This window comes from Nesoenas mayeri (assembly GCF_963082525.1).
Source record: "Nesoenas mayeri genome assembly, chromosome: 2".
Lineage (NCBI taxonomy): Eukaryota > Metazoa > Chordata > Aves > Columbiformes > Columbidae > Nesoenas > Nesoenas mayeri.
Window position 1 is genome coordinate 115,432,655 of NC_137543.1, and position 26,401 is coordinate 115,459,055.

At 35.6% G+C, this 26,401-nt stretch overlaps 1 protein-coding gene across 1 annotated transcript in view; it reads right to left on the bottom strand.

The window, feature by feature from the left end:
• Window positions 1–26,401, bottom strand: part of BBS9 (Bardet-Biedl syndrome 9) — a 343,165-nt gene that overhangs the window by 238,867 nt on the left and 77,897 nt on the right. The window contains exons 18-19 of the mRNA XM_080338643.1: window positions 23,789–23,961; window positions 21,502–21,654 (exon numbers count right to left, since the gene is read on the bottom strand). Coding sequence (XP_080194769.1) covers window positions 21,502–21,654; window positions 23,789–23,961 — 326 coding nt within the window. The remainder of the gene's footprint in view (window positions 1–21,501; window positions 21,655–23,788; window positions 23,962–26,401) is intronic.

Sequence of the window (26,401 nt, forward strand, 5' to 3'; positions counted from 1 at the left end):
CTCTTCCCTGCTTTTTGCAAGCAAAGAGGTTCATCCTATACCGGTTTAATTAGGATTTTGATCAATTATTTGAAAGTTAATTGTTATAGTTGGCTGACATTATATATGTGCATACTGCAATTAATGAAGACAAAATATTTTAGGCACTCACTCTACTGAAATATATTTCTGAAAATCGACATAAACATGTTAGACAATGAAGCAAAGTCTACTCTGTAAAAGCCAATGTAAAATCAAAGCAGACCTGAATATATAAGCTCTCACTGAAAATAGTAACACACATTTCCTACACTAAAATCTACTAACCACTTCTGATATAAAATTTTACTACAATGAAGACATGATAACGCTGCTGTAAAGAACTGAGTTTTCTCTGCCCCATTTTCATTTAAGCTCAGAAAAGTCAGTGTTTTATAAGTTTATAAGCTCTAGCATGCACATTTCCTTGTCAGGGAAACAGAGAAAAAAATCTCCATATATACAAAACAAGTACCTTTCAGAACACCCAAAGCCTCTTAAAGAATGCTAGCCTATTTATTCTCCAAAAGGCTGAGCAAATCTTATCCCCAACCCCAATAAAGACCAAAGTACAACCATGACTCTTGGAATAAGCACACAAAACCAGAAATACTCAACCTCCCTCACCATCATTGTTTTTCTTTTAAACTTTTGTTTTCTATCCCTTTGGTATACTCTTCCTTGACTATTAAATCCATGCGTTTTGTGCCTCAAACTGTCTCCCTTATTCTATCTTATTTATCACCTTCAAATCTTGAGACTCTTTGCCATCCCTCACATCATTTTTTTCAGAACTGTAGGAGTCAGTTTGCTTGATCTGTGAGCTTCCCCTTCCTCAGACAACACTCCCAACTTTGCCCAGGCTCTCCCTGTCTCCAAAGATAAAAATCCAAAGAAATATGGTTTCACAGATGCCAGCCATTTCTCCTTCATGACACATCCACCTTAAAGCAAGGGATTTTTATTTTTATTTTTTTTTTTTTAAGTATTCATGCCAGGAAGAGATTGTTTCATTGTTTATACAGCTGTTTTAAAAAATGAAAACATTTGAAAAAAAAAAACATTCTTCAAACTTTTAATTTTATTTCCTTGTGAATCCACATCCTAAGTATTCAGGAACTAAGATTTGTTTTAAAATTAAGCCTCATTCATTTGTCTAGAGATTTCAATTTCTTACGGCCTGGATTCTCAGACTAGTGAACGGAGAAGTTCATTTTTTTTCAGAGATAAAAAATGAAACATTACATTTTTACCTAACTAGACCAGGCCCAAATCATTCAGTCAATAAACAGATTATCATTGAATTTGATATACATTGGGCTGGGCCTATGGCCCATGAAAAAAGTTCCTGTACTTAATACTAAAGAAGTAAACATTAAAGCTTTTTTTGTACTAGCATTAGGCAGACCTTTAGTAATCTTAACCATGCTGAGTTGTTGGCTTTAGTACACACTTAAATCAGTTCTACACACAACAATTTACATTAACAAAATCATACCCATAGGATCATACATGTGGACCAAAATGCCAGACTATTTTATTTGAAGTCTGTTTTTAATTCTGTTCTTGTTATTTTTGTAATGTAATGGTTTTAGTTATTTGGCTCTTCTAAAAACATTAGCTATCAGGAAAACAAAGATATAATACAAGAACTAAAAATAAACCAGTTCTCATACACATTCTGCCTTTCACAATTTGGTTTATAGGTCTACAGTACATTTACGATTCTCATTGCGTTGCAAGGATGAATGGGGAACAAAGTCTGAGTAGTATCAATAAGGTGCTGTTGTTCACTCTGTCTTGTCACTAAATGTGAAATGGGATCTGAACCACAGCACAAGTCGCTGTACAAAGACTCTTCACACAAGATTAGCACTGCAGAATTCAGCATAATGTTGGCATTGCTAATGGGATGAAACTAGAACAGTATGAATAATACATTACATGCACCAATCAATGTTACACTGTAATGGACTGATGGAAAATAAATACTCTTCATGAAAACCAAGGAAGAATTTTCAAACACAAATATTTTATGATTATTCATTTATTATCTTTACTAGATGAAAAGAATCAACTGTGACAAAAGTGTAAAAGCAGCATAAATGTTGCTTTATCTTTACCAAATATTTATTAAGGCTTTGAAGCATGACTAGCTTCTGTACTTCCTGGGTTTTATTTCCCCTCCACCCTCCTTTCCCCTCCCAATCAGGACACACAAAATCTAAACACCCACTCCTCTTTTAAATAATTTCTAAGCCTCTATAAATCGATTATCTGGATTTTTAAACTAAAATAAAGTAATATGTGTAAAAATAATTTGTCTCATTTTGTCTGAAAGTTCCAGATTCTGTTCCTCTCTTCAGTTTGTCGTCTTACTTATCTTTTCTTCCAAGTACAACCTGTACTGACTTCCTCCACATCCCAGTCTTCCTAAACTCTTATTTCCTGACCCAACAGCAACAGCCATTCACACACAAGTAGCTCCCCTGAGTGAAGACTCATCTTTTTTCTCAGTCACACTAGCAACTATATGTAGAGGTTGCTTTCCTACACAATACTTGACAATTGTCTGCACCCACCTCTCCTCTAGGCTTCACAAAGCCATTCAAGGCTCTGATCTCCTTCCCTACTGCCCCACAAACTCCATGAACAGTCAGACTCTGTGCACATCATAAATACCTCCTGCCAGTTGCAGTACCCAGGAAAGCAAAAATGACGGCTGCAAAGGGTCTGGTATCACGATGACAAAGACAGCTCTGTATTCCAGGGCCCTGAATCTCTCCTCTCTCTCTCTCTCTGCATACAGTTCATGTGCTATAGTCAGTCCAGGGGCATATAGTTTGTATCATCATTCAACCAAAAAAAAAAACGGGCACATCATGTTCTCTTCAAGTTATCACTACATCTTTTCCTTATGTCAAAAAAACCTCAGACATTGTAGCTACTACCTGAACATTCTTCCCACTTGCTGCATTTTTGAAACCTTCATTCTACTACGTACACAAAGTGGCTCTCAAAGCCTAATGACTTCTTCATATATTAATTTCAGAACCAACCTACTGACTCCCATCATGGTAATTATCAAGGCATAATTATCATCCCAAACTCTTCTCAAACCAAAGGGCTTTTATGACTACGTTCAGGTTCATTTATTATTATTAAACCTTCACAATGACACCTCTATCACAGCCATCTGCAAACTCTGCAAGTTCTTCAAATTGTGATTTCAGATCTACCAGTGGTCTTCCTACATAAGGCAACCAGCAACCAAAAATACAATTAAAAACTACCTACACAGAAATTTCAGACAGCTGGTAGGTATATCCCTGGGCCTGCTAGAAGGCAAAGTCAAGAGGATGTTTCCTGACTGCTGTCAGGGCCAATTTAAAATATCCATTTTTATAGGATTAAAGTAATGCTTCTGTAAAACAATAAGCTGCTGTTTGTCTAAATTTGAATCACTTTATTTTCCATCTTTCCTTTTTTCCAGCTTCCAAACAGCAGGGGGAAAAATAAATAGATAGATAGATAGATAACAGTGTGAAGGTACCCATAATGTTTGGTTGTTGTGGTTTTTGTTTTTTTTTACAAAAAGACACAAATACTGTATTATCTGGTACAATATTTGAGGTAATTACTGGTATCGCCTGCAGAGAAGGGTTCCAAATTAAGTGTGGCCACACTCTGCTACCACAAAAGAAATGTTAAGATAAGGAATACTGTAGGGCAGACCTCAAACTGGTCACTGCCACATGTCCCACACTATTCAGAGAGCATTTTAAACTTTTCTACATGATCCTTGTGGCCTGTATTTGTTGACCACTTTTTCTTTAATTTACCAGGACTAACAATGTGCTCTGTAAAATGAAGCATCACTTTCACAAGAATAATGGCCGTTCCAACAACCACATTTTCTCATTAGTGAGTGACTCTTAAATGTATTCCCCTTTGTCTTCTTGTAAATAAAGTCTTTACAAAGCTGAGGCAAGAAAAATACATGAGCTTCACACCGTTCTTGCTCTGTTAAGATTTTCTGGTATGGGAAAGGTCAGTAAAATAATTCCCTTCAGACTACAGACTGAGACAGATCCAAAAATTTAAACAAAAAACAGTATTAGAGGAGCCAATAAATGAACCCAGAATCATCTTATTGTGCAACAGCTTTCCTAAATCCCTCCATGTTCATATCACTCTGACCTCCATTCTTGCCCAAGGATGTTAGATTTGTTAAACTCAAAACTTGGTTAGGATTTGGTGTATTGAAATGGCAAGATCTTCAGGAAAAAAGTTTATTCTGTTCTTGCACAGCATCCAATACACTGGGTGCCTTAAGCCCTATTGGAGTCTAGAGGTACTCCAGAAACTGAGAGTTACTTCCACTGCATTAAAGGTCTTGACCAAAACGAAACCCAGGCATTTTCAACTTAAACTTTCTTTTACTGCCATCTGAGAGATTTAAGGAAGAAAATCATTCAGCATATATCAGAGTTTGTTACCACCAGCTGCTAGAGCAAGAGGACATGAGGAATTTGGGGAACTGTTGGTTGCAGCAGACTGCAATGTTGGGATGATCTCCTAAAAGTCTGCTCTGATTTCTCCTCAGCCAGCCATCCCTACCCCTTCAGCATGGCAACATTAGCTTCTCCATAGGTTACTTCTCTCATTGCGCCCTGGAGAACCATCCACATCTAACCAGTGAGGAGGAGGAAGGAGGGACTAGTGAACCAAGCAATACTCTGTATTTCTACTGGGCAAAGGTGTCAAGAAGGGCGACTTGTGCCAAAAGAGAAAGAGATGGACTGAAGGACGGGAGGTCATACTGTGGGGATGATGGGTCTCCAGTGCCTATAAACAACTGGATGGGGATCCCAGACTCACTCATCCTCAGATTCTCATTTCTCCTGTTCATGTTGATTAATGAGCTGAGAATGAACTTGTCTGGGAACGTTTCCTACTTTAACTTTGGCAGTGCAAGGCATTTTGAAACCCAGGATCAGGAGGACCAGGGGATCAGGCTGCAACCCAAACAGTGAAAACATAACCCTGCTTAGGGCTCTAAATCCACATTCTGACATGGGAACAACACTAGAACTATTAGTAAAAATGTATGGCTTGATTCAAATTATATAAATTTTAACAGATGGGTAAAGGAAAACTACATTCCTTTGAGATTTCTTAAGAAATATTTTACATATCCATTTTAATTTTCAATCTCTAAATATACACATATTCACTTTTTTCTTAGCTAAATATGTAGCCCATACACTCAGTGTGTTTTAAGATTAAATTTCCTCTTTTCAGCTGCTGAAAACTACTACTGGCTTTACTGTTATAAAAACCCCATACTTCTAGGTGGTCTCTTCACTATTCTTTTATATTGCTAATATCCAGGAAAGCTATGCCTGTATGAAGAAAAATATCTTAAAGTTTTGTGTCTAGACATGCAGATATACAAGGAACATGCAAGAATCCTTTTGCATCATTGGGAATTTTCCCCAAGATTAAACTAGAAAACTGACTCAAATTGTATACATTATCCAGAACCCAGTATTTGCACACTACTCTTACTTACATTTTGGAGCATCAAGGTAACTCTACAATCATTTCATTTAAAGTAAGGCTTCAAAGAGCTAAGGGACATTTTTGCATGTTATGGTGAAAAAAAGAACAACAACAAAAAAAGAGGCTTGCTGACATCTAAACAACCAAGCAGGAGGTGGAGAAAAAAATTACTAGCTTAAATTATAAAAGGCAGAGGAGTCTAATAGCTTAAGCATGGGGAAGAAGGCAAAAATCCTAAATTGTAATCTCAACTCTTCCACCAGTTTGCAGTCCAGCGTCAGATAAATTACTAACCAGTAGCATTTAGCTAACTAGAATTCAAAATTCTGCTTCTGTTTACCAGGGATGTTTGAGAGATCTTAGATTTCACTTATTTACTATATATTAACACTTCTTGAATGATTATTTCCCTAATAAATTCTACCAAGGTCTCAGAGTTGCAGAAGGAAACACCTCCAGAAATAACTAAACCATAATCTCCTTGTACGGTTCCTCCACAATTTATCTGGTATTTTATTAATTATAAGCTCCTTATCTAAGTTCTTCCTTTTTCAAAGCATACGAGCTCTTGAAAGGAAAGCTAAACATATTTACAAAATTTGTCTTTTGCTGCACTCTGCTGGAACAACTCTTTTTTCAACTGAAATCAACATTGTTCCTTATGCAACACAAAAGTTAACAAAAGAGAAAGGCAAAACTCCAGAAATCCTATTTCCCATAGTCTTTTGAAGCACATGTATTTTTCAAAACAGAACTTAAACATTTCAATCCATATTTAGTTGACCTAATAAAGTGGCCTATTTTCAAAGACAGAGCACCTGCAACAGTCCTTAATAGAACAGGATTGAAGAGGGCTCTCTACTGCTCAGAATAAAACAACAAATTAAGTGCTTCAGTAAGGCAGTGAAAAGCCTCTTGAAACACAGATTGGAAGAGTCCAAACTTGCATGCATCATTTTAACTATCCTTCACCTGATAAACATGGTATTAAAAAAACCAAAACACACATGCACAGAAACCAACTGCCCTACGTTTGATCCAAAAATATGAAAAAAATTAAGAGACAACATGGGTTATTATAACATTCACATAAAATGAGACAAGACTTTGAATATCTTAAAAAAATTACTACCATTTATTGGACATTTTATGGAATTTAATAAATTTACAGTCCCATTTGTTTCATCGAAAATTAAAGAAACTTACCTGGGCTAGAGAACAGTTTGTGTCAACAGTGAGAGCTATTAATTCCCGTGATAATTCATTCTGGCTGAGGATCTGCTCCACAATCACCCAAACATGCTACACAAATTACATGCAACCTCTTACTAGAAAAATGCACCTGTGATCAAAATAGGGTTATGACTTTCTTCTTTCCTTCCCCCCCCACCCTCAGAGAGTAAACTCCTTTGCAGTAGCCATAAACTTTCCCCCTCAACAAAACAAACCAACCAAACAAACAAAATCTGGAGGCGAAGTAAATAACACAGATGGAACCGAACAGAAATGTCACAGGCTTATTCTAGCAGTCTTCTGAGGGCAACGAAGAAAAGCATTCGCTCAGACCTGCCTTGGGAGTTGCAAATACAGATGTTGGCAACAGCTCCAGAACACAAAGTTTTTACTAATACCTGCTAAAATTGTATTTGGGCAATTTTGCTTGGAAAGAAAATTAAGGAATGACGCTTCTTAATGCTTTGTAATCCACATAAGTCTCAAAAACTCTTCTCAGGGAAGGGCTTCCACAGAATTATTTTCTTTTTTTTCCAAAGAACAACAGGGCCTCTTAGACAGTCATTGCCTCTACAGACTGCCTTGTTGAATTCAAAACCAAGAATAAATACAGTCGATAATCAACAAATGGTTCAAACCCTCATACGAATTGTGAAGTAATGGTTTCAGACCTTATTAATATAGAATACATAAACAGTGACACAGGAAACAAAGCATGAAAAGAATTTTTCAGAAAAACTATCTACTTTAAAGGTTGAAGTACTTAGCCTAAAACTGGTCAGGCCAACTGGTATCTCTATGCACTGTTGGCATTCCTGCCAGAACCACTCTCAAATAAGTTTAATAGAACACATATCAGAAATTAAAACTGGTTTTCATAGGAACAAATTTATACACTAGAGGTCAAATGTTTCTCTGTTCCATAGATGGATTTCCCACAGAAGAAAAAAAAAAAACACATGAGCAAGATAAAGACTTATATCAACATGTTTTTCTCCATTTGTCTCTGGTGCCTTTGTTAAAAACAAAGGGTCAGTGATACCACAAGAATAAATATAAATGGAGATTTGTACTTTGAACTGTAACAATGCTAGTCTGCAATTTTTAATGCATAATGTAATGAAATATATAAGAAGAACGGGTAAATGAACTTTTTGGAGACACTGGGCTTCCAAAAGCAAATGAACAGCACTGGCAATGATTTAAGAACTAGGTAAGGAGAGTAGTAGTTAAGTACTGGGTAGGAATGAAGGCAGATGGACAAATCTGTTGTAGACAAGCTTCTACTACTGTGGATCTCAGAAAAAGAAAAAAAATAAAAATAAAGAAAAAAATAAAAGAGGAATTTAATCAGGGTAAATCAGGGTATCCTTACATATGACAGGGAATTTCACATCATGGAATTCTAACTAATTGCAACTATAGACTACAATATTTTCACATGCACTCTTATGCAAAGGAAAAATAGTGAAAGAAAAAGCAAAATAAAATGCAAAACTACAATCCAGTAGAAGTGAATAAAATACTGAAGATTAAGCCAAACTGCAAGCTGTTCATAAAGACTGCAGTTTATAATTTCTGCATAGAATTAGAAAACAAAACCAAAGGTAAAAAGGAGAAATGGTCTTTAAATTTGTTAGAAAAGACAATTCAATAGGATGTTCTAATGAATTATATTCCTCGTGATTCTAATCAAACAACACAGACTTCTTCCAAAAAGGAGTTAAAAATCTGAAAGACATCTATTAGCAGCCAACAAGTAATCTCATTCATATTTTTTTCCACAATAAAAAAAAGAATTTGAGTGTATCAGTTGCTCATTAAAACTAAAAGGAATAAACATATCTAGAAGACATAGAATGTACTGAAACACAACAGTCTTTTTGAAAATACTTATTTTAACACAGACTTTCAATTGCCTCTTGGAATGTAACAGACAACTAATGCACAACGAAATGCTTATTAAGGAGAAATGAACAAAATAAGGAACATGCAAAAGGTTTACTTTTCCACCAAAGCGTGGAATTTTCTCAAAACTCTGAAACCCCATTCAAACTAGAACAGAGGCAAAGGCTACTGTTTTCTTTAACATGACAAATCTAATTAGCTAGCAAATATTTAACCAATAGCTAGAGGTTGCTCTTTAAGTACTAAATAATGAGAGGTAATTGAGGTAGCAAAGGCAAAAGGTTACTAATTTAGGGCATTTCTATGGTGTAGTGTTTAAATTATAGGTTTTATACAAAACGCATGGGCCAATGCACAAGAAAAAAAATCCAATTTTAACGGAATGCAGAACAAATTAACATTTTAACATTATAATACTACTCAGTTGTATAATGGGATTTTGCTAAGTGTCACAGAACAGAAAATAAAAGTAACACTCTAAGGTATGCTTGTTAACCTCTTCAAGCTAAATATATTATGAGCCTACCGACAGCTGTAAATAGATACATTGTAACATGAAAGACTCTGAATTCAAAGGCCTTTAATAGGTGTTGCTTTTTCTAAGAAGATTGGCTTTAGGAGTATAAACAATGAACAAGATAAAAATTATGTTACCCATGCCGAATACTTTCACATTTCCTAAAGGGAAATTGAATTATTCCTTTAAAAATATCATTCAAAAAAATCCAGTTCCTGTGATGTGATATCTTTTTCTCCACTTCTCCTGCCCATGTTACAGGAATTTAGCCTCAGAAGTGTAGTCTTCAGTACCCATGTATAATGTCTGCTAGGTTGACCAAAAGGCTTTTTGGGAAAACATGGATTACAGCTGCTATGGCCAAAACCTGACACTTCAACATTTCAGTGTCCTGGTCATCCATTCAACAAGGGACTCAAGCAAACACTTGATTTTAAGATGTCTAAATAATAACAAGGCTGTATCCGTAACAAATTGCCTCTATTAAACCAAGAAAATGGCAGCCACGAAACTTTGTCAAAGAACTCAAGGCAAGCAAAATGGGGAGAACATGATATTTAATAAAGCCTTAAAATAAATACCTCTGTAGTTATGATACTCCTCATTACTGTCTTCTTCCTGCCTGACTTCTGAACTCCTCTGCTCCTTACACCAACTTTTCCTCCATTAACCACCTTTTTCCTTTTCATAGTGGTTTAAATTATCCACAACAGAATAATTAAAGGCTTCACAAAGTAGAAATACCTACTCTGTGGAAGTTAGTAGTTAAGCACAACTGAAACATAAGAGAGCTGTTGAGATGCCAACTGGCAAGAAGAAACGGAGAAGAAAGTTCTTTTCCCTTTTGTTTTTGTCAATTTACAGGCTTAACCAACAGTTTAGCTCCAACATAAACTGTACCTTTTATTAAAAAGATCTAAATTGGGAGAATGACCACACAAGTTACATTTTTCCTCAGAGAGGTAGTGGCTAGAACAGCAGCTCTGAGCTGACTGAAAGGAACACACACACAAAGAAACAGTTTGGGGTTTTTTTTAATAAAGTGTCTATACTTTTCTTTTTCAGAAATCCATAGTTCACTACTATACTGCCCCTGGTAAGTAATACCAACCAGAATCCTAATTCAACTGATCAGAAGTGTGCAAGAAGTAGGTAAGCAGTATTAGATGTACTGGATAGAGCAGGGGACTAATGACGTGAAGTCAATTCCCACTTCTGACATTGGTCTATAATGGTCTATACAAGTCGTTTTGGGCCAGCCACCATCAGTGACTAAATTAAATGTCACACCTGTAAGTGTATCCAAGATCAACAGAACAGTGATTTAGATGCTCATTCTCTACAGGTTAATGGAAATAAGTCATTGCAGGGATTGATGTAAAATGGTTTTAGATTGAGTGAGCAGACAAAATAGCTTGGTTTTGCTGAGTTTACAGTAAAGATACAACAGCAACCAAATCCACTTCAGTACCAAACTCACACCAAGATCTACAAGCATTAGATGAGTAAATAATCTAGTTAATTTGGCCGTCAAATATTTATTTCTCAGCAGTTTTGGGGTTTTTGGTTTTGGTTTGTTATTTTGTTTTGTGGGGTTTTGTGTGTATGTGTTTTGGTTTGGGGATTTTTTTAGGGAGGAGGGAGGTCTTTTTCTTTTGTGTCAAATCAGAGTTTGGCATAAAATGCTATTAAATTACATGACTTATGTAGCTCTTCTCCTTATTATTTAGTTGTTTGTATAATTAACATATAAGTTGACACAAACCCAAGCACATCACTGAATCTGAGTACCAAAGTTTCTGGAATATTTAATCAGCATGCAGTTGAAATCAACATACACCTGCCATCCAATCACAATGCAAAAATCACAATAAATCATACATCAAATAAATCAGTATCACTTATCCTAAGTTTACACCAGAAAATTATCTACTTCAAAGTTATTTCAGCTACCCAAAGGCACAGCACCCATGTACACACTGGAAAACAAGTACAGTAGCCACCCAAAAGCAAACTATTAAAATTACATCAGAAGCCATCAAAAATATTCAGACTAATGTATGCAGAAATGAACTGAAAATAATATTAATTTAATATTAATTTAATTCATCACAGCTGGACTCAATTTAAATAAACTATTTCACAAAGATCATGTATTCAAACTCGCAAAGTAATCATTGTATCTTCCAATACATATGCTCACTAGTTGTTCTCAGTTGTATAGTTTTTATGCCTCAAATGCTTTTGCACTGCATAATTATAGGGCTGATATAGGAACCTTTCTAGGGAGTATGAAATAGCAGTGTTTTCCATACTTCTATGAAGACGGTATCAATTTTTTATTCAAGTTTTGATAACACTACTGCATAGCACTTCCTCTCTTGCCTATGGAGTACATTTCTCCAATGAAAGGGCCTGCCAATGATTTATGCTTCAGCACAGGCATCTGATATTTCAGATTATCAGATATGACATTTCTCTCAAAGAAATAAGACTTAGCAGTATTCCTTTCTTTGTGGAATTGTAGCCAACTGGCTCCATTTTCACTCATTCAAATGCACACAGGTTCTTTCAGTCCCTATAGAAATCCTCCATATATGGTCTGGTGAGCTCATGTTAGGCTGAGGATACAAGATCTACTCCTACAAAGGAATATTATTTTTTCCCTTTCAAAAAGGCACCAGCCAATGAAACTAATGTCACAAGAAGTGTCAAAGAACATTTACATCAGAAGAAGTAACACAAATCACTTGCTGCCAATGCCTTTATGCACCAGAGGGTACAATCTGCTGGTATCCCTGAGGACTGAATCAAAGCTTGGGGTATAATAGGGCAGGTCACACTGGTGCAACAGCTTTAAAGTGGGAACAGCACCAAGAGTGGAGTGAGAAAAATAAAAAGAGGGGAAAAGAAAAAAAAGTCATACCTCTGGTCCACTAGTGATTTGCACGGAGCAGCGGGTGTTCAACCTAGCTGTTAACAGGCTCGAGGGGAGTAATTCCATAGATAGGCCTGTACGATGCAGCACAGTGTAGCTGAAACCCTCCTTTGGTGGAAAATGTGACAGGTCAGACTGAATGCAGCACAGCAGACCCTAGCTGAGGCACTTTTTGCCATATCTACACATATATGGACATTTTACGCCCAATCTCTTCCTCTTGTGATGGCTGCATTGTTTCCAGCTTTCACGTGCATCTAACTCCCTCCACAAAATACCTTAACGAAGAAGAGCAATTTTACCTATTTGTCCCACGAGCTGGCTGACCTGCAGACTGCCCCACACTGAAGCAAGTAATTGCTACCACAGACCAAAATACAGAAGAGTTGTGCCAGCAATTTTAATATATGCTTCCTAAGCACAGCTAGCTACTTTCAGACATTTTTGGAACACATCTTCTAATAAAAAAGGGGCTTTGATGACATTGTAAGTGTTCCACTGTTAAAGCTAAATAAGTCTTAGAGAAACAGAAACATAACACTATTTGAACACTAGTAAAATAGAGAATTTTAATTATATGTAATAGCCAGTAAGCTACTTTCAGTGGCTACGAAAAAACTACATTTAGTAGAAAGAGCAATAAAACAAGAGAAGTTAAATATAACTCCTCCAAAGAACAGCATATTTATTCAAGCCAAAAAGAGCTAATTTATACTATGGGTGTAGTTCTCACTGACATTATCTGGGGAAAATGACTATTACAGGAGCGGGTGTGATATATAGCCTCTGAGTCATGCATGATAAACCCTAATGGTTTTGCTTTGAGGTAAAAGTCATTACTAATCAAGCAATGAATCATTCCCAAAACGTTGAGTTCCTGAGGCCATGTGTGTCAAAAGTAGGATCCTGGAGAGAATACTCAATCATTAATGATCACTTTAGAGATTTTTATCAACCAATTAATAAGCAAGGAAGAGAGCTAAGGGGCTTGAACAAAGAGTTAATGGACCTTTAACGACATTCCATGTGTTTTAGTGAATAGAACACAATGAGGTTTATTTGCCACTGACCAGAAACCACCAAAGATCTAAGTGCTCCATGCATTGGAAGTATTAAAATAATGCAAAGAACAGCACCTATGTTTTCAAAATATCAGAAAATTACAGTTTATTTATATAATTGTAATGCTCATACTTATTTGATGTTAGACCTATGTAGTAGATTATTGAACAGAAATAAAAAGCCTAGCTTCCTAAATAAGTAGATGGACATGAGGTAAGGAGAGAAACGGGAAGATGTGTTCTTCTTTAGTATATAAGGTACTGGACCTGTTGTTCAACTATCATGGAAGTAAAATTCTGGCTCTTAAGGCATACTATTCTAAAAGACATTCAGGAAAAATTCTGAAAACTAAAATGAAGATATGATGAACTATGTGTATGTACAGATACATATGCACACACACATGTACACAAAAATACATGCTTTTATGCCACTGCATATAAACTACCTACATGTAAGGAGGGCAAAGATATTTGCCTTCGATATACTCTTCATCTTTGTGCTATCGTAACCGTGGAAATATCCAAAAAAATTACTCCACCTAACAGCCTGAAACCACTGAGTATTACTAACCTCCAGTATTTCCAGTTCACTAAAACAAACAAAAAAACTCCACCTGACTATAGGGAAGTCAGTTTAGTCACATGAGTCGGCAAACAAGGCCCAGAAATAAGAGATCCAAAAATCAAATGGGAGTGTGTCATTTGACAGCTGGGGGAATCTTATTCTGAGAGTAGATAAAAGAGAAAACAAATAAATAGAGGCAGAGGAGAGATCATGCTTCCTTTCAAAAGGCAGTGACAAGATCCAAATCTCTTGCTGAAGCAATGAAATTAACTCAGAAACTTCCAATCAGGGTGGCTCTGTTTTCCAAACGGCTGTAATTTTCATGCTGTCTAACAACAAAATGCATGTGCATATGCACATTTAAAAATTCTAATTTACTCTAAGTGTCAGATAATACACATATCTTCAGTACTGGAGAAATTCCATATCAAGATCTGGACAAAGCTGGAAATGCTGTCACCAGTTTGAATCAACTGGACTCCAGGAAACTCTGAGCAAGACTGATACCAGATACAAGTTTGAAGCTAGAGCGCATGCCTACAGACCAAAAGACAGAAAACACCTGCAATTCTGCTCATCACAGCACCCAATAGGACAGCAAAAGGTTAGCACGGATGTGCAGAGGAGAGTGCAGGCAATCACAGAATCATTCATTCCACTTTAGCTGAAAGACACGAGACTGTGAACCACCTCCAACTGGGAGCAATGTAACTACATGAGGGCAGGGTTATGAAGAAGGTGCATTAGTGTGGGTTTTGTTCAACTTTGGCACAGGTGCAAAGCTTCTAGATGGCATCACATTCACATCTAGCTGGTGCTGAATGCAGGCAAAGCAGACAATGTCCTCAGGCACAAAGGTAAGCCCCTTAAACACTGAGCCAGAACGGCGCATCTTCTAAATCAGGATCTCTGGAATAATGGCGGTTTAAAACAGGTAAGGATCTATTCTGAAACTGATCAAAAATGTTAGACAAGAAGGACAAAATATGCTTACATTTCAATATTTGTCAACTGTTAATTGGAATATTGGTTTTCACCTGAAGTGCCAAAATTTCAGAGAGGAAATCGTATGATTCGGAAGATACAGTTCAGAGTCAACTAGTTATGTCCATCTTGAGAAACACTTACAACCAAAACTAAATACTATAAAATGGACAAAAACTGGGACGCTATTTTAATGCTTAAAATACTGCTTGACAAGGTTTCAACACTCTTGCTTGATCACAAACCACAAAAAAAAGAGAAAATTCCTCACAATTGTCTTGTTAAGTAAGATGTGCTCAAAGGGATTCTAACTCAGTTCCTTTAAGTTCTGTCCAAAATTCAGATTAATTACACATTCTGCTGAAACCTCAAGAAGCATAAATATTTAGTGCACTTCCCATGGCCTCCTAAATTATGTTCATGGATACAAAAGTTTTGCTTTTTCTCCATACATTTAGCTTTGAAAGTTTATTGTATCATAGCTTACTCTTTTTGGAGGCTTTTCCAAAAAAACATTTAGTTAACACTTTAACATGAGCTGAATGTTCTTTCTGTGTGTGTATTTTAGAGTAAACTTAAACAAAGCTGCAACTCAGATCCTACATGCTTCAATGAAGTGTTGCTCTAATTTTTTTTCTTTATTTGAGAAAAAGAATACTACAAAGCTAGCCTTAGATTTTATTATTTAAATTGCAACTTTCAAGACTAGAATAGATCCTGTCATGCAGTATGGCTACTCAATGTCACTCTGAAAATAACATGGGATTAAAGGGCTCCAAAAGGATCAAACCAGTTGCAATAAAATCATCCATAAACAATGAACAAATGTAAGGACATGTAAATACCAATCCTGTGCTGTGGAATGAAACGGTGGGCCAGTCCTAAGTTTTAGCAGCTGGTATTAATTCATAGCACATTTGCTTAAATTCCATCTCAAAACCAACATGGTTCATCTTTCTGTTTAAATTAGGCTATAGCAAAGAAATAGTTGTGCAATGAAGTTCATAAAGTTCTGAAAATATTAGCAGCATCTTTCTTCAAAACTGCCATTTGAAAAAGAAATGGCAACTCCTATGATATTACTAACTAAAAGAAGCAGTGCATTCGTTTAGAGACATTTGACTTCCAAATCCTTCACAAAACTCATCTCTTTCTCCAGAAGTCCCTACTGAATGCCTGAGATTCCCAAGTAACATCCAGGGCTGTATATGTGAGAGACAGCTCAGATCACAGACCACAGAGCAAGTGGGAACCCTTTGGTAGGGAACAGACTGCCTTAGCTTTTTGAATTATTAAATTCCTATAACACCTCATATGCAGATAAAGCTTTCTCAGTCATAGGCAACAATTTCCTACACAGTTTACTGCCATGTAAAGAATTAAAATGCATCCTCCTGATGGAACTGACTTCTTTATTCTAAATGAGGAGTTGTGATATCTCTACCTGAAAGCAATTTTGCTTGTTGACCACTTCTAACAGACTGATGGTGAAATGCTACACTTTCCAGTGCTGCTAGCTATATGAACAAGATAAACAATACAGGAATGTTGAAAGGAGAACAGATGAGGAAGAATACACTGAAAAAAACCCTGTAGGAACTGTGTTCCTATGCCCTGTAAACAGTAACCTATGAGCACCCCTTGAAATCAGAAAGATTATTTGAATACTTTTCCCCTTGTTTTAGGCAGAGACTTTATATGAAAAATTCATATCTGCATGAATCTCTTCAAGCTGCAATTCATACGCAGAACTCACGAGATGCAAGAACAAGACCATCCAAGATTAATACACACCATATACTACAGGGAGTAGAATGAACTGGACAACTTGTAGTTGTTTACTGACAAAGATCTGAAAATTACATTGTAAGTCACTTTATTGCTGCTTACAGCCATGTATTTCTGCAAAACAGGCTATTCAGTAATAACATGAGTAAGATGACCATGACAGAACAGCTGAATTAGGAGAAAATAGAGGGAATAAACTTCCAGCATTTGCTAGTTCTAGCAGTGCTCTTTAGAAAAGTGTGTTATGTACTCTTCCTAATGGCAAGATACTCTCAAATTTACCTAAAATATACCTAAAAAAAAAAAAAAAAAAAGGCTAGAATGTATCACCAATTCACCAATCAAAAATAAAGACCCACTGTGGTAGAACACATAGTTATTAAGCCTAGGTGTCTAAGGCTATGCATGTGCTGACCATTTTGTCAGACTTGTTCTGGCGGTCAATCCCTAGTAAGTGTTGTTGTGACCACACAAAGTTTTATGGTGACATGAAGATCCAGAAATCATTAATTTCCTCTAGGTATTTTTTAAATTAGCAGACTGGGAAGGGAGAGACAGTATTTCTGCTGAGACAGGGGACATCATCTATCTTCCCTGGTTAGGTGGCTGCTGCCAGTCAGCACTAGTACACAGGGGTGCTGGGGCAATGAGTAACAGCTGAGATGTCAGTATTAGAAACCTCAAGCAAGTCAGTGGTATTACAGGGTGGGGGTGAAGAAGCCTCAGTACATGGGGAAACCTGAAGAACTGTGCATCAAAGAATAGGAAGTGAGCTATGCTTACTACATATGATGGAAGTGTGGGGGTATAGGACTGATCTGTTTGCTTCATGGTTTGTCTTAATTTTGCTACCTTTTATTGTAATACCATGCAAGGCAAAATTGATTGCTTTGTCATTACATTTTTTTGTAAACTTGAACTGCTCAATCTTGTCTCAGATTCATGTTTTAAGTACTTAAGAGTGGTTAAGCAACAGTTAGTGTCCTAGGAGAACTCCAGCCCACAATTCCAAGCTCATCCTTCCTCCTCTGTCCCTAAAAGAACATAACTGCAGCATTCTTCTAACCACGGTTACAGGGTTAAATACAGCTTACTAGACACAGCTAGTATTGCTTAGATTCACTAGGATAAAATCCATGGGAGTTGAAATAAGAAATTGAACGACCTGGTTTTTATGACACTTAATTCCAGCTCATACCTGGAAACCCAAATATATATGTCAAGAGTTGATGCATGAAAACTATAATTCCAGCACAAGCACCTGCAGCTCCTGCCATATTATGATTTTTTTTCTAATGTGACAGAAAATACATTGTAGAGATTAAAGATCATTAAACTACACGTTCAAGCAATAACATGTCTCTAGTAAGTGTGCATTATACAGAATACATGCTGTTTACAACAGCTACCATAAAAATTGCTGCAATCTCATTTCATATTTGAAGTCCTTTAAACTACAAAACATCTATGCAATCTCAACTACTGTTCGATTGCTTTTAAATTTATTTAATTAAATACCTTTTTTAGAACAAGAGCTAGTAGCACCTCCAATTGCATTGGCAATTTTTTAAACAGAGATCAATAAATTAATTCATAGGCACATGAATAGCATCTATTGCAAATTTATTTTTCCATTATTTTTATAGTACCTTCCTACAAATCAGTCCCAAACATCATAAGAACAACATTTTTTTTTCTAATATACAAGGCTACTATGTATATAGCAGCTTTTCCTTTCCTTCCAAAAGAGAACACCTGATGTCACTATTTGTTAACTGTAGGTAATACTCACCCAACTCTATTTAGACTTATAATATTACTTCAGAAAGATAAATTCTAGCAGAAAAGACTAAACAGGACTATAAAACCAAAAGTTAGCTTTTCATCATTGCACACACTGATGCCTGCTTATACATTTCTCCCTCATTGTGAAGATGAGAGTAAGGCTAAAGTGTCCTTATAATAAATCCATTAGTAATTATATTGTAGCACTAAATACATCCTGCCTTGTTGGTAATGTACAAAGACTACAACAAAAATTTACTTCATGCATAGAAATGTTTTTTACCAGAGGATCAAATGGAGCTTGATTAAATTTCCCTGGTTTGGCATCTGTAAGTTTGACACACATTGTACATGTACTACATATCACATATCACACAAACACAACTTTTACTTGAATATCTGAAAATTGATATTTACAGTCTACTTCAGTCATAAAATTCAAATCAGTTCAGCTGTTCATGAAAATTTGCAAGTGGGCAAAGAAACTGTACAGAATAAGTTTAAAGTAGGTATGTGTCACACCTAGGCAATGAAACTACAGGAGTTGAATATTCACTATTATTTTATTTGCATTTAAAAGGCTATTCACATAAAGGTTATATATCTGCTGTATAACTGTTCTGATGCAGGGAAATAAGGGAAAAAATAGGAGGAACCATTATACTCCCGTGGATTTGGAAAGATTATACCATCATAGCTTCAATTTTAAAAAAATCTTAATCTATAATAGTTATTTTATTAAGAATATAACTCATATAGAGCCCAAGTCCTGGAGATTCTGGGTTAAAAAGAACAATAAAATCACATACGCATACTAGAGTGGAAATTCCTCCCTGTTCTAGATTAAGGGATATGCAATACACTATAAAACTAAATCATATACATTTCCCTTCTGACTACAAAACTCAGTATAAAAAGTAACAAATCCTTTCTTTGTACATAACAACTACTTTGGTGAAAAAACAAGTGGATAAACCAATCCAAATTTTTCTTTTTTTCATTTTAAAAATATTTAACATAAGGGAGGAGATGAGATTCTCAGATAATGGTGAGAGAATAAATGTCTATTTATTTTCTAACAGAGTATTTTATTGTGGGATTTATCATATCTATTTTATTACAAAAGACCTCAAAATTCTACATCACATATTCAAGTTTCAATCCAAATTCCACTAAAGCAAATAAGAGTCATTCCACTAAAAGTCTATGAGGTGTGGATCATCATTCTCCATGGAATGCATTCTGCATTAGGAAAACTACTAAACACAAACATGGTGCTCAGAACAGACAACTTTGCAAACGGAAAAATAGAGATAACATGTTTGAACAATTCTTCTGAAAAGCAACATTCTCAAAAATACAAACATATTAATTCCAATGTCAGAAACGCCACACGCTTAAAAGACTTTTTGGAGTGAGATTTTGCACTGTCCACATTTATCCAGCCTCATTATTTCTTTAATGAAAACACATGTACCATATTTTGAATACTTCAACTATTTGCATTCGATGTACTTGTTCAAATAAAGAGAGACGATGATACTGAATTAAAGAAAACAAGGTCGTCTTTAAAATAGGAAATGCATCATCAAGTAATTTCATTTCACTCACATAGCAAAGAGACAATATTAAATCCTACCACAGCTCTCACTTTCAAAACAACATATGCAGCAGTGGAGTCTCTATGATAATTACTATTTTACTATACTTTTGTTCGTACTAACAATAACATTTCTTTGTTGCAAGGGGATTCACATGAACAAAATAAAATTACAATGGAAATGTACCAAGAAAAGTGTGAGTTTGCCTAAAGTTTTAACAAATGTAGAAAACGTAAGCATTTGTTCTCTGGAAATAAATCTTTTTGCTCATTCTCCTTTCAACTACACCAATTCTAATTAAAAAAACTTACAATAGTAATTCTTAAGAAAATCACCAATCTAATTTTGGTTTGAAGTACCTTATAAAATAAGCTTCTGTGATACACATCTATTTAAGCTACCTGATTTTTGTCATATTCTCAGAACTCATCTTTCAATTCAATGGCATAAGAAAACTGTCAGGCACATCCCAGTTGCATTTAAGTTTAAAGGCAACAATTGTACACAGCAAAAGCAGACTCAAGAGACTCACTCTTGTTTATCGTTATGGCTTATTTAGTCACGCCATTTCAAACTGTTAAGGAATTGTCCATCAATCACAGTACCCAGTATTTCCTAAAATAACCAGAAGATCCCCACTTTCAAATTTCAACCATCTCATAGTTAATTCATTCACAGTAAAGACTGAAATAAAAGCAAGGCTGACTCATGTACAATTAAAAAATTAAAGGCAGTTTTCTCCAATTTAGGAAAATGTTTTCCTAGAGCAAACAGTAAGGGAAAAAAAAATTAATTCTTTAATACCTTTGGTTTTTTTAGTTGTTGTGATATACAACAGCACATATAGGTAAGTCTTTTTTTCAGCAAGGAATCTAATTGTAAGTCAGCTTCTCTAACAAGGCATGTTAGAAAGCAAAATCAGATCCTCCAACAGAAAAGCACAAACCACACAAAGTAACATCTTAGACAGGGTTATTCTAAAGCAATGCAGGGCTGAGGCAGGAAAACGAAGAAAAATGGTTTTATTCCTTGTGTACTTCTTCTAGTACAGGGATGGTTTAGGAATGAATTTTTTTTAAAGTGTTATTCTCCTGCAGCTATCACATTCTGATATGATTAGAACACAAAATCTCCACGAGGAAGGACATGGTCAGCCTCAGACAATTCTGTTGTGAATGTTACATCAGCCAAACGATTCCACTAGTTTACAGTGTACCATAAAATATTTACACAAGCTATGAACTATAAAATATTTTCACATGAACTATAAAATATTTACACAATCAACATCAGTTAGGAAAGAATGATGTGCTGTCAAGCTGGTGCGACCCAGGAGTAAAGACTTTGTGGTTGCAGATTAAATAAAACTATTGCAAATCATCTGGAAATTTACAGGGAATATTAGGTTAAACAAATTACAGCTTCCTGGTCGCTTGGACAGTAAATGTAACCAGGAAAGCACAGCTTATGTGCTTTAAGCTAAATTTTACCAACAACATAAAGAAAGGCTGGGCTCAAAATCAAACTGTACTGACCTCTCTGAAAGTTCCTTCTAGCAAGGTGTCCAGATGTTGAAGAGGAGCAGGAGTTTTGTCTTTGAATCGTGTCAGCAATCGCCGCTCAATAGCTCGAAACTGTACAGCCCTTTCAGATAACAGCTCCTGAAATTTTTCAGCATTCAGACGTAGCTGCAATTTAAGGGTTTTCAAGAATCCAGGTTAAGGGTCATATGGACATATACATTATGTATGCACATTCCAAATGAAATCAGAGAATGACATTTTGGTGAGAGTGTGCCTTATGTCATTTATACCAGTTTCATATTTTACACTCCTCATGAGGCTTATTAAAATTTTCCAGAATTAACATTTTCCACTGAAATAAAAACTAATTGTCAACAGCCACAATAATCTATGAGAATGCATATCTCATCAAGAAGCCTAATAATAAGTATGAAATTCCACCACCAGGATCTCAAGGCTTCTATTTGACTTGATATTCATTGCAGTGTAAAGTAAATGGTTATTCCCTTAAGTATGAATAGAAGTACTAAATTCTGCATATCACGATTGTCTTTTTATGAAGTGAAATTCTTTTTCCTTTTATATATTCAGATCAGCTATGGCAATAAACTTCCTTGAAGCGTTCACGAAACTTTGAACAACGCTGTACATCAAATGCCCATGTAATAAGAATTCTTTTTTATCTTTTAATTACCTTACCATTTTCCAGCACACACCTCTAACACAACAATCAATAAATAAGTCTTTCAAAAAGCTGGGACTCCTCTGAACGGCTGACATGCTGCAACTAGCAGACATTATCAGAAGACACATCAAGACACACAGCTTTCCAGATGTGAGTATTATGACACATCCATTTCAAAGGTCCCCAAAATGAGCAGAAAAAATAAGTTTCCTAAGTTTACGAAACATATTCTATTTAAAAATAAGTAAACATACTATTCTGACAGTACCTGGTTATGAAAGACATTTCAGGGAAGCTCAGAAAAAAAAGAAACACTATGCTGCTTTTCTGAAACTAGGAGGAAAAAAGGGACATCTCAGTCAACATTCTCCCAAGCCATCAAAAAATAGTGTGTTGAAACTAATAGGGATGGGAGCATATGGATCCCCTTGATAGACCATTTGATACTTTTTAGAGCATACAATTATTGTAAAATTTCAGAAACTTCAAAATAGCCAGCTACAACATAATTAGATTCTAAATTAGCATTCTAGCAATCACACCAACATTTCAAACTTAAATGTATTTAAGCTTGTGACACAATCTAATGAAGCCTATGTTTAAGGTATTTCTACAATACCAGTCATTTAAAAAACAAACAAACAAACTAACTAACTAAACTTTTTGAATTTCAAATAAATTGAAAGACTAACAGAATAACTACCCATGACCTTGAGAGACAGACCTGGATGTAAGCTGACTCTTTAAAAAAATCCCAGATAAAATATAAATATATAAATATAAAATAACCCAAATAGAACTTGCATCTTCCTATGTGGTGATGGCTCCACCTCACAGAAAATTTGGCAGCATGGAAGAATATCCAATTGTATTTCTCACTCTTAGATATATGTGGTGTTGCTTTTGCCCATTACACAAGTTTAATAGGAATTTTCAAATAGCTCTTCTCTCCTTTACTATACAGTTGAGGAGAGAAGGAGCACATGTATTTTTTTTAGCTATTTCTACAAGCTAGCTGAACTATTGGACATTTTTAATTGTCACCTGCACAACTAAACAGGAAGAAGGAATTACATTTATTTTATAGCTGGTCTGGTAAGCTTTTTTGAGCTTCCAATGCTACTTCTACAAGGGCAGGCAGGTTTTTTTTTAAATCTGAAGAGACTTTACACGTATTTGCAATGATGATACAGAAAGAAAAACTGCTTCTGGCTTCATTATAATGAATAGAAGAGTAAAATAGCCTAAAACTAAGGACAAATTGTAGAAACAATTTTACAATTAACATAACGCTAGTGAATGAAGAACCCATGGCTTCTGTATAAGCAGTGAGCAGAAGGGCAAATACTAGTACCATAATTTGTATTGTGTGCAGACTGCACAGTAGGTACTTGCGCTCTGCTAATCACAAGGGCTGTTTCAGAGGCAAGGCATACTCCACATGTTAAAAACTAAATTATTCTTTTTACAGCACCATCTTAGCTGCAACTTTCTATTTTCTGAAAGCCCGATGCCTGTGATAGCTATAGTTACAATCCGATCAATCTCAGTACTAACATACAAATGATTTTTAAACTAGCAGAACATTAATGATATACAATTGATGTATCATACCTCAAAATGTTGATCAATTAGTTCAAAATACTCTTGCAGGGGAATTGAACCAGAAAAGGTACATGCAAAATCTTTGCAGTTTTGCTTCTTGAAATGTTCTTCGAGTCGAAGTATGAGCTCTTTTGTTATCAGCCAAAGGTCCTCTAAGTGATCACTCTGGATCCTATATCGTTCTTTGTAAACAAGAACAAATGCATGACTAATAAACACACATGCAAAGTGACATGCATTCTCTACACACCATAGTTTAGATAAGACACAAATTTAACTTGCTAACTGTATTGGAAATCTATATGAGATTTGCATAAGAGATATACATTCACTAGTGTTAAATAAATACTTGTATTTTATTGATTTCAGTCCTAAATACTCTCTATCTTTAACTTTAACAAGCAATTTTGTAGCACAAAAGGAAAATATTTATTGCTTCAGTACTACTTACTTTAGAGTATGGGCCTGTTCATGAGGAATAAAAACCAAGAACTACCATAATAAGGAAACAAGAGAATTACTAGATGATATCAAGTCATAACAACAGGCTGTCTGCAATTCTCTGCCATAACACAACCTTAATGAGCTTTTCCGAGGGTTGGAGGCAGAAAAAGGCTCAGTTCACTTTGGACCATGACAGAAGCACAACATCCTAAGCATCTGATAACAGTGATAACAAACCAACTCCAATCCACCTTAAGTCTTGAATGTCTTGGAAACAGCTATTGAGTTCTTAGATAATACACTCAATATAATTTTTATTACACCGTCACTTCCTCGGATACCTTCTAGTAGGAAAAGTATTACTCTAACTAGTTACAGACGACAAAAACATCCAGATTAGATAGTGCTGTGTGTCACTCCAGATACAGCCAATATTAGTACATGGTGATTTTTATTCATCCACACACTATGGCTTTGTAAAAAAGGCTAAGTGTAGAAATGGAAGTCTTCATAGAAACTTAAGTGAAAAAAATAAATTATGTTATAGCCAGCATTTTCTGTCCCAGTAAATTCATTTAATTTATCACATTTTAGTGAATTTCAAATTATCAAGCTAGTGGGATGAGATTTTATTTCTGCTGTTTGTAGTCCACATTTATACAATATTCTCTTCTGTTTCCAGGAAATCAGAAACAAGTAAATGTTGAGAGGACAACATTATAGAAAATCATAGCAGGTTTTTTTTTTTCCAGATAAACACTTTCAAACAACAGTTCCTTATTTCTTTTCATTACTCATCTACCAATACCTTATGCAAAATGACAGATAAAAATGCAGCTATGAGGAAAAAGAGTTGCTGGAGTTTGACATAAAATAATTCTTTTTTTGCCCTTGTGAACAACGTTAACAGTAAATCAAATTAAACAGAATTCTTTAGAACTTGAACGCACTTACTTAAAATTTTCTCAACATTAGTAATTCAAGATTGTTTGACATTAGCACTGGCATCATTCCCAGGTTACGTATTTCACTGAACAGCAAATGACAAATTCTGTTTACAGTGTAACAGGAAAGAAGCAAGTTTTATTTAAAATCATGCCTGTTAAAGAAAAGAACACCATCTGCTAAAGATAACATTTAACCTAATATCCATTTTTTAAACACTCACAATGTAATGGCTGGACTTAGTTGGATGTATCGCCATACTTTGCCGTAAGTGATTTTTTCCTTGAGGGAAATCAGCTCAGATGTTTTGAAGCTAAATTAACAGTCAGTCCATTGATAACTGACATATCTAATACATTAATGGTTTAAAAAGGATAAAACTAATTTCCTCCAAAATGCATGTTTAGTTTCCATACATTGTTGGTCAATGCAAACACAATTTAATTTTACCATGGCCTGAGTAGAGAGCATTGCAGTAATCTGCTTTACATCATCTTCCAGCTCTCAAAGAAGACACATTAGATTTAGAAACTACAAAATTGAGAATCTTTAGTTGTACTAAACACATGCTTTAAACAGCAATACAATGAAAAAAATTAGTGCTTTTTTGTAACAGCTAACCAACTTGTGTTAGCTTTTTGTTAAAATAAGCTCTGTAACAGAAAATTAGAACAGATTTTCAGAAAATTCTCAAACAAAAAACAAGAAGTCTGAGAAGCACCAATAGGTTACTGTGCCAGTTTTGTTTGGAGTAGAGTTAATTTTCTTCGTAGTAGCCACTACGGGGCTATGGTTTGGATTTGTGCTGAAAACAGTCTTGATACCACAGGGATGTTGTAGTTACTGCTTCCACAGAGTCAAGGTCTTTTCCAATTCTCGGACTACCCCATCAATGTGTGAACTGGAGGTGCACAAGAACCTGGGAGGGGACACAGCTGGGACCAGCTGACCCTAACTGACCAAAGGGATATTCCATACCATATGATGTCTTGCTCAGTAAAAAAAGCTGGGAAAAGAGGAAGAATGCAGGGGATGTTGGAAGTGATGGCATTTGCTTTCCCAAGTAACGGTTACACATTATGGAGCCTGGCTTTCCTGGAGATGGCTGAACACCTGCCTGCCAATGGGAAGTAGTGAATGAATCCCTTGCTTTGTTTTACCTATGAAACTGTCTTTATCTCAACCCACAAGTTTTCTCACTTTTACCCTGCCAATTCTCTCCCCCATCCAACT